We start from the raw sequence: 8,404 nt of genomic DNA, 5'->3' as shown, positions 1-8,404 counted from the left end.
TCATGCTGTGTACTGAGTCATGTGGTCAAAGCGAGGCCCTGGTACTCTGACAGAGAGCCAGCACAGTTATCCTAATGTGTGACATCACTTCTAGCCAGAGAGCATTCAGCTTTCACAGCAGCCAACATCCTGTCACACTGAGCATGTGCAAACACAGCTCTCAGCTTCATCACACAAGCTCCACCCTCCACTTAAAAGCCCAGAACAAAGGTTGTGAACAACACAGCGCAGACAGAGGTGATGTTCACGCTCTGTGTGGCTGTTCCTCCCCTACGACCTCTGATGTCAGAGCTGCTAAATTAGACTGTGAAGCCAGACTCTGCTCCATCTCTGGACCCAAATATATGTTCCACCACCAGGCTGCAATGTATTTTCAGATATTCAATTTTCATTTACATTACATATTTGTTTAATATGTGCATTGAAGGACATGTCCTGGTCAAAAATGACTCCAAGGTTCCTCACAGTGTTACTGGAGGCCAAAGTAATGCCATCCAGAGTAAGAATCTGCTTAGATACTAAGCTTTTCAGGGCCGAGTACAATAACCTCAGTCTGATCTGAATTAAGAAGCAGAAAGTTAGCGGCCATCCAGGTCTTTATGTCTTTAAGCTGTTAGCTGTTTGACAGCTACTCTTTCAAGGATGTTTGATATAAAGGAAGGTTGGAGATTGGCCTATAATTAGCTAAGACTGCTGGGTCTAGAGATGCTTTTTGAGTAAAGGTTTAACTACAGCCAGCTTGAAGGCCTGTGGTACATAGCTGATTATTAGAGATAGGTTGATCATATTTAAGATCGAAGAATTAATTAATGGCAGGACTTCTTTGAGCAGTTTTGTAGGAATGGGGTCTAAAAGACACGTTGATGGTTTGGAGGAAGTAATTATTGAAGTTAACTCAGAAAGATCAATTGGAGAGAAAGAGTCTAACTTAACATCAATGGTACTAAGAGTAGCTGTAGATAATATTACATCTGTGGGGGGATTATCAATCAATTTTATACATATTTTTATACAGCCTCTATGGATCTTGTACTCAGAGCTTGTACTAAGCCCCAAGTGCGATAGGAGAAGGATCGTTGAGTGCGAGAGGAACTGACCTGAAAAATAGGATCATGGCCAAGCTTGAAACCTGGATCCCCCGTAGCCGGTTACCAAGATTACGTGAAGTACCCTCAGAAGGTCTGCTAGATGATGTTAATGCAGCACTACGGGCAATACCTACAGCCACGATTACCGACACTAACAAGCTGATCTACAATAAGGCAGCAGTGATCAGTGAGATGCTTGGCTACAAGTTGAACAGCCACAAGGGGCAGTACCCTCCATGGAGAAGGAGGCTAGAGGGCAAGATCAAAGTAGCACGGAGGGAGGTTAGCCAACTAACGGAGTTGCAGAAAGGTGCGACAAAGAAGGTGCCTAAGAAATACAGCAAGCTGTCCATGCCTGAGGCCTTGGAAACTGCCAAGCAAAGACTCACAGCCTTGGCCAGCCGCTTGAGGAAGTACACCAGAGAGATAGAAGGCAGGAGAATAAACCAGCTGTTCTCCACAGAACCAGCAAAGGTTAATTATCCAGACAACTCACTTTTCCAGCTTTGTCCTTTATGACTGGAGCAAGGACATTACACAGCACTGAGTCTGGTAGCATGGCATGAATCATAAAGCCAATGAAACAGAGCGCTAGAAGAGGAGCTAGCCTTAAACTAGCGTGTTTTAATGTTCTGCAGTGATGTGATCTAAACAATAAGCTTTACTCTCAATAACCTATGAACGGCTTCATCTACTTCATGTGTTTTTACACTTGTTTCATCGCTCATGTCAGAATCGTCCTCATATGGTTCACCTTTCATACAGTTAAGCAATGCACTGTAATGCTGTCTCCACTTTACTATAATGTTATCTGCTCCAGTTGATGGCAGAGATGGTTTATTGTGGGTAATTTTTCTGTAATGAAAATGTTATTTGTGAAGTTCATGAAGTCATTACTAGTTAACGTTAAAGGGATGGTTGGCTCACAGAGCTCTGACTGTTTGTCAGTCTGGCTACAGAGCTGAAGAGAAACCTGGGGTTGTTCTTATTTTCTTCAATCAGTGATGAATAGTAAGATGTTCTGGCTTTGTGGAGGGCTTTCTTATAAAGCAGCAAACTATTTCTGCTTTAAACACAGATACCTCCTGGACTGCTGATACGTAACATCCCGATAAACTCATCTTACTCAACACTAATAAGCACACGGCAGACAACATGTTTGAGAACAACACTGTGAAGAGATATAGAAATGTTTTGTACGGCTGCTAAGACGGGGAAATTACAGACCACAGCTGTTTCTGTATCAGGCTGTAAACATGTTTACTAGGGCTGCTCAATTAATCGAATTTTAATCACGATTACGATCTGGGCTTTCAACGATCATTAAAAATGACTGAGCCGATTATTAGCCCCTCCCTCGTTTATCCGCGACACCTTAAAGGCCGGTGTTGTGCCAAAAAGTGATTGTCTGCCAAAAACTGATTTCCAGTGTTTCTGTGTATTTTTTATGTGTAATATCTTTACGTATGTTCGTAAATAGACTTCGGTGAACAGGGTTTACAAAGGGGTTATATAGAGAATTAAAACAATATCTGTTTTTCAAGTATCTTTACAACTCTCTGCTATTGTACTTACATTATAACCAATCCGGTCCTTTATCCCCACTTAAAATATTTTTACAGAAATATTGTAATATTTGCTACCATTTCTGCTGTCCTCTTGGCCAACTTACTCTTACAAAAGACATTTTTAATGTTAATGAGATTTTTTTAACTGCATAAATAAAGGTTATATAAAAGTCACTGCCAAAAACTGATTGCGGCTTCTACCTTGTTACACGAATGTTGTTTGTGGCTCAAGATGACTTTATGTCATCCATGAGGGATGCATTTGACATATGTTTCACATATTATAGCCCAACAAGTTACTCATAGCAATTTAAATACGAGCAATCAGTTTTTGGCAAATACCGGAAATCAGTTTTTGGCAGACAATCACTTTTTGGCACAACACCGGTCCGTGAAAATATTGTCGGGCATAAACCGTCCCTGGCGCAAAAAAGGTTGGAGACCGCTGATTAAGAGGACCCGAGGGAAGCTCGGAAAGCTAAGCAGAAGTTATTTGGAGAGGAGAGTGACTGCCGCTGGTTGAAAAGAGAGTTTAAAAAAAAAAAAAACTTCAGTGGTGTTGCACACTATTTTATATTATTTTTTAAAGTCATTGTTAACCCTTTAAAGCCGGTCAGAGCAGCACACTCCGTTTTGCGTAACTATTTTTAAATCCCTGTAGAACCTGAACCGTGTAAGCTAGCGCAATAATTTGTTTTGCATATGAAACCGGAGGAGTTGTACTTACATCTGATGCCATCAGCTTGTCCTCGGTCACGGTTTCCTTCCACATAAAGCTTTGCAAAAATTGCATAAAAAGCGCTTGCAGGAACAAAAACATAATATTACAGAAACAGCTTTGCCGTTCCTATCAGCTGTTCGTAACACTTCCCACAGTGAAATGATGCACCTGCTGTTTTCTTTGCAAATTTGCATCATAGGATTGTTTTTTGTTTTTCCTGCAGTATATAAAATTGCTGTATCTCCAAAATAAAACTATGAAGACACTCAAAATAAATTTCGTGTGGTGGGAAACTATTTTTTGCAACTTTATTGTATTTAAAGTTTTGAGGGATAAACCTCTTAAATTTCTCCAAGTAGAAATATATGTAAACAAAACAAAAGCGATTTTCAATTTTTTTTGTAGTTTATTGCACTTTTTTGCAATTTATGTAATTACTATGGACTTAATGCATACATATTATTAAAATATGGGCTATAACAGTTGTATTGATGTATAGCAACTTGAAATGCTCCCACAAATGGCACTACAGCATGTAAAAAAAATAATATAAGCTCTGGTGGACTTGGTTCTATGGTAGGTCTTAAAGGGTTAAATAAATATCGTCAAATAATCGAGATCTCAATTTCAGTGAAAATAATCGTGATTATCATTTTTGCCATAATCGAGCAGCCCTAATGTTTACCATATGAACTATGAACTATGATCATGAAGCATTGACCATTCAAAGCAAACACTGCTGTGTTTAAAGCAGAGCACTCACTCTGTATTTGCAGAGTGAGCCAACAAACCTGAGTGTTGGTGCAGGTCTGTGAAGTCAGAGCAACATGAGAGTGCAGAGCTGGGTCTTCACGTGCTCTTCACTTGTGTTTTATTGTGTGCTGATGCTGAGTTGGGCTCTAAGGCCAGCAGGAGCACATTTTTCCACAGGTGAGTCCCTTTCACTTTAAAGCTGAATAAACACGTCTCCCAGCTGCAATTCTTCCATCGTGACGTTTTCTCTTCGGCTGTCATTTGTTCTTCTGTTTGTCACTAAGCTGAGCTACAGTCTGCAAAAACTGCAGGCAGAAGTAAATTCATTTCACCTTCCTCTTTGTTTCTGATGCACAGTCAGAAAAACTAAACCGAGGGAGTTTTCCAGCTCTGGGATAGATTAAGTTCATCTATCGTCCACAGTTAAAGAGCTTTATTTGGAAAGTATGCTGGAGGGCAAACACTCCTGACTCCCTCGCACTTTCTGTGCTGTTGTTATGTAGCAGTACTTTTGCATCTTCATGCTCTCTGTGCACCACAGTCACAGGACGGCCGATCTGATTAAAAGCTGAACAAGCCTGTCAGTGGGTCAGTGTTTGCGACAGCAGTCTGTTAATCATTGAACACAAACACTTTAAACTCCATCACAGAGCCACACGAGTCAGTCGCTAAACTCAATAGATTCTGTACTCAGCGCAGCGTGCACAGTAAATAAAAAAGCATCTTTATTTTAAAAACGGGAGCATTCACTCGGTTTACACGATGTAGGACAAAACGTAGAAACCATTCAAAATAGCCGCTGGCGTTGAGAAGAGCAACCTTCCTCTCAGGCTGCTGGAAGGTTGAAATATTCGGTGAGTTTTACTTCCAGCAGCAGTCATCTTGTCCTCCTGCAGTGTCGCAGCAGATTCTTGTTGCCGATGATTTCGTTGCAGCGTCCAATGATGTGAGGTTGGTTGGCAAAGGGAACCGTTGTGCCGGCGAGCTGAGGTTCAAGCACGAGGCAGAGTGGAGACAGCTGAGCAAACAGCGCACCTGGAGCCTGAAGGAGGCCGCCGTGGCGTGCAGACAGCTCGACTGCGGCTCTGCTGTTTCAGTCAAAAACGTCAGGCACCGGCCCAAAGTTCTGCACGTCTGGAGCTTTTATTCGGACTGTGACGGCTCTGAGCGAGCGCTCACGGACTGCGGAACGGTGAGGAAGGGCCTCTCAGATTTCACCACTGAGGTGATCTGCTCAGGTGAGAACAGCACGGCATTCGTTGTACAGTGAGCTGAGGGTCAGTTCAGCTGCAGGTGCGATGGACGGATTTTATTCACATAGGTCAAAGGTCAAAGGTCTGAGACCGCCAGCAAAGGTTCCTCTCTATGGTCTTACCAGTTTTCTTTTGATTAAATGTGTTTTTACATTATAGTACAGAGAGTAGGCCAGACAGTGGGAGGCAGTGACACAGGAAGTCACACAAAGGTGTGGGCGGAGTTTAACCCATCCTCCAGCAGTAGTCTTCATCAGTGGCCACCAGGGGGCGACTCATCCAGCTGTAAAAAGAATTATACGTATATAAAAAGCATCTGTGAATCATGACCTCAGTAAACACTTTGCTGATGAGGTCAGGAGGTCACGCCTCACGCTGTGATTGTCGAGTTACCTTCACACGATGCCGCCCGTTGTTTCGCCACATAACTGCATAACATTGATGTCAAAGCAGCAAGATGGCCAAAAGCTGGTGAGAATGCTTCAAGTGTTTCATGTAGTTTGTGGGTTTCATCCTGCAGCATTTACATGTCATGATCAGAGGTTAAGGCGGCTGCAGTCTCATTGAATTATCGCAGCAGACGCAGAATAAGACGGGTTTTTACTGGTGTTAAATCCAGTAAAGTTAACCTCAAAGCTCACGTCTGCAGGATTAATCTTTATTACTCATTCTATCCACCCACAATGTTTCTGCTCAGAAGGGAAACTCACACAAATACATAAGTAATAAGGTGGTAATAACACCTCTTTCAGTCACATTAGCCCCGCCCCTCCCTAATAAAGGTTTTGCACCATCAGCTCATAAATCTGATCCAATAACTTGAAACCCGACGCGTCTTTGTTTTCTACGACACAGTTCGAGTGTTTAAAGCGTGTGCGCTCATCAGGTGTATGATGATGTCATTACAGACGTCCTGCCTGCTCCTGACATCAGTTTCTACACTGACGGCAGTGAGACTTCTCCAATTGGGAACCAAACGCAGGGCGTGGTGTGGAAGGGTCACTCTTTCAGCATCAGCTGCTCTGTGGAGCCACGATACAGCGGCGGCAACTTTACCCTCAGCATCACCGGCGCCCACCAACACCGCAGCTTGACCCAAGCAGCGTTCAATTACTCGGCCAGCTTCTGGTTCAGAGCTGCCAATCAAACACACGAGGGGACCTACAGCTGCGTCTATCGCAACACTGTCTTCAGCCACAGCTTCTCATCTGAGGGCGGGAGGCTCTCGCTCACTGTCAAAGGTAGACAAAGACACTGGCTGGATGGCCGTGGCTACTTCAGCTCACCTCTCACCCCCTTACCCACCCAGTTACTTGTCACGCAGTTTATGGTGTTGTGATGCGAATATGTGTGTGCTCTCTGTGCAGAGGAGGTTTGTGTTTTTGTTCTTGTGCTGATCTCCCATAAGGTCACCAGCATGACTACAGGTCTTTTTTTCCACATGTAGCTCAAAACCTTACAAAAACATGTTTTTTAGAGTTTTTACATTTTAGTAAAATATTTTGTTCATATTTAAAACACAATTTTAAACGCCACCTCTCTCCCTCGTCTCTGTCAGCGTCTCTTCTTCCTCGTGGCGTTGGTCAGGTGTAACTGCAGAGTGGATTTTGGCCCCTCCTCATTTTGACGTGTCTGTCTCTAACAGATGATTCAGATGTGATTTTGGACGATGGCGTGCTCAGAGCCAGAGAGGACTCTGCTGCCTGTGCTGGGAGGCTTCTCATCCACAACGGGAACGAAACCAAACCGGTGAGCGCAGAGTCCACAGTCTGGGACCTGAACCACGCGGGCATAGTGTGCAGACAGCTGGGCTGCGACATCGCTGTTTCCACCGAAGCCGTCAACCTTCCCAACAAAATGCCGATGTGGCGTTTTTTCTCTGACTGCCTTGGAAGAGAGTCTGCGCTGATGGAGTGCGGAGCTGTAAATCCACGGCTTTCCTCCTCGGTCATTCAGGTGAACTGTGCAGGTGAGATGTTTGAAGCGGTTTGCTGTGGGTGTCGTCTGCTCGTTTAGTTTCCTGGTAAATGATGTACTCGTGGCACGACTCAGTCCTGCCTGACAGCTGTGGATCACTTTCACACATCAACGTCAAACAACATTTGAATGAAGTTTAGGATGTTTTTTGTAGAGCAGCACACAACAGGAAGTCGTCAGCTTCAGATTCACTGACATCATCCCGAGTTCAGACATTTCCCCCTGATCTGTTGGGAAGTCTGGGATAAACTATCCGAGCGAGGGTGCAAACGAGGGTGCTTCTCCAAAGTTCTCCGCCGAGGGTCTGAAAACTTCTGTAAACTTCACATTTGATCATTTTCAATTTTAAGATACTTTGAAAATTTCCTGCATCGTTACAAGAAAGCATCACATTTCATTTTCCTGACATCTGATGCATTCTGGCTCAACGTAGACTGTAACCCCCCCCACACAGCAGCGTTTTCATTTCACCCATTAATGCGCTCCACCTGTCAGACCTGAAGCCCACCTACGTCACAGACATGGACACAGATGTGGTTCCACATCAGACTGAAACTCTTCTCTGTTTTGCCGTCTTCATCAGGGCGCCGCGGGTGAGAGCCGAGGACACAACGCTGGACCAGACAATCGACCGCAGAGGCGCCGACAGACGGACGGAGTATTCTGGGTCATGGCTCAAACTCTGGGTTTAATAAGGAGAAATATCCGCCCTCTAAGTTGCCAATAAAAAGCGCTCATGATAAAAAATAAAAAAAAGACTTATTTTTTGGTATTTAATGAATTTGGTATTTAAATTATATAAACGGAGTCAGAGGTACTGGGCTGGATCCAGAAACCCGTCCTCGACAATTTTACAAAAAAACAGATTATGATCAGAGTCCGCTCATGAAGTGCTCCTCCCCCAAGTTTGTCCTATGGGCGTTTGCCAGAGACCTGATTGGTCAGTCGGCATTGGGCCTGTTTGTTGGTTTCTTATCTAAAACCCTGATAAGAGGTGACTGACGTGGGGAAACCTGATAAGAGGTGACTGACGTGGCTTTCTGT

General features: G+C 43.8%; 1 protein-coding gene and 1 long non-coding RNA gene across 2 annotated transcripts; one reads left to right on the top strand and one right to left on the bottom strand.

Annotated features, from left to right (window-relative positions):
* The first annotated feature begins 4,132 nt into the window (after positions 1-4,132).
* On the top strand, positions 4,133-8,116 carry LOC101467222 (scavenger receptor cysteine-rich type 1 protein M130). The gene is made up of 5 exons (XM_014411951.4): positions 4,133-4,307; positions 5,066-5,368; positions 6,292-6,624; positions 7,029-7,352; positions 7,944-8,116. Exons 1-5 carry the CDS (start codon positions 4,205-4,207, stop codon positions 7,955-7,957), a joined length of 1,077 nt encoding a protein of 358 aa, XP_014267437.3. The 5' UTR covers positions 4,133-4,204; the 3' UTR covers positions 7,958-8,116.
* Positions 5,148-7,283, bottom strand: LOC143419079 (uncharacterized). Its single transcript, XR_013099061.1, has 3 exons — positions 6,920-7,283; positions 5,777-5,897; positions 5,148-5,666 (listed from the first exon to the last, which is right to left on the bottom strand). It is a non-coding gene; the product is annotated as an uncharacterized LOC143419079 (long non-coding RNA).
* Positions 8,117-8,404: the final 288 nt, after the last annotated feature.

This window comes from Maylandia zebra, linkage group LG6, assembly GCF_041146795.1.
Source record: "Maylandia zebra isolate NMK-2024a linkage group LG6, Mzebra_GT3a, whole genome shotgun sequence".
Lineage (NCBI taxonomy): Eukaryota > Metazoa > Chordata > Actinopteri > Cichliformes > Cichlidae > Maylandia > Maylandia zebra.
Note: the sequence above shows the minus strand (reverse complement) of the source record. Positions and strands in the feature narration are given on the sequence as shown.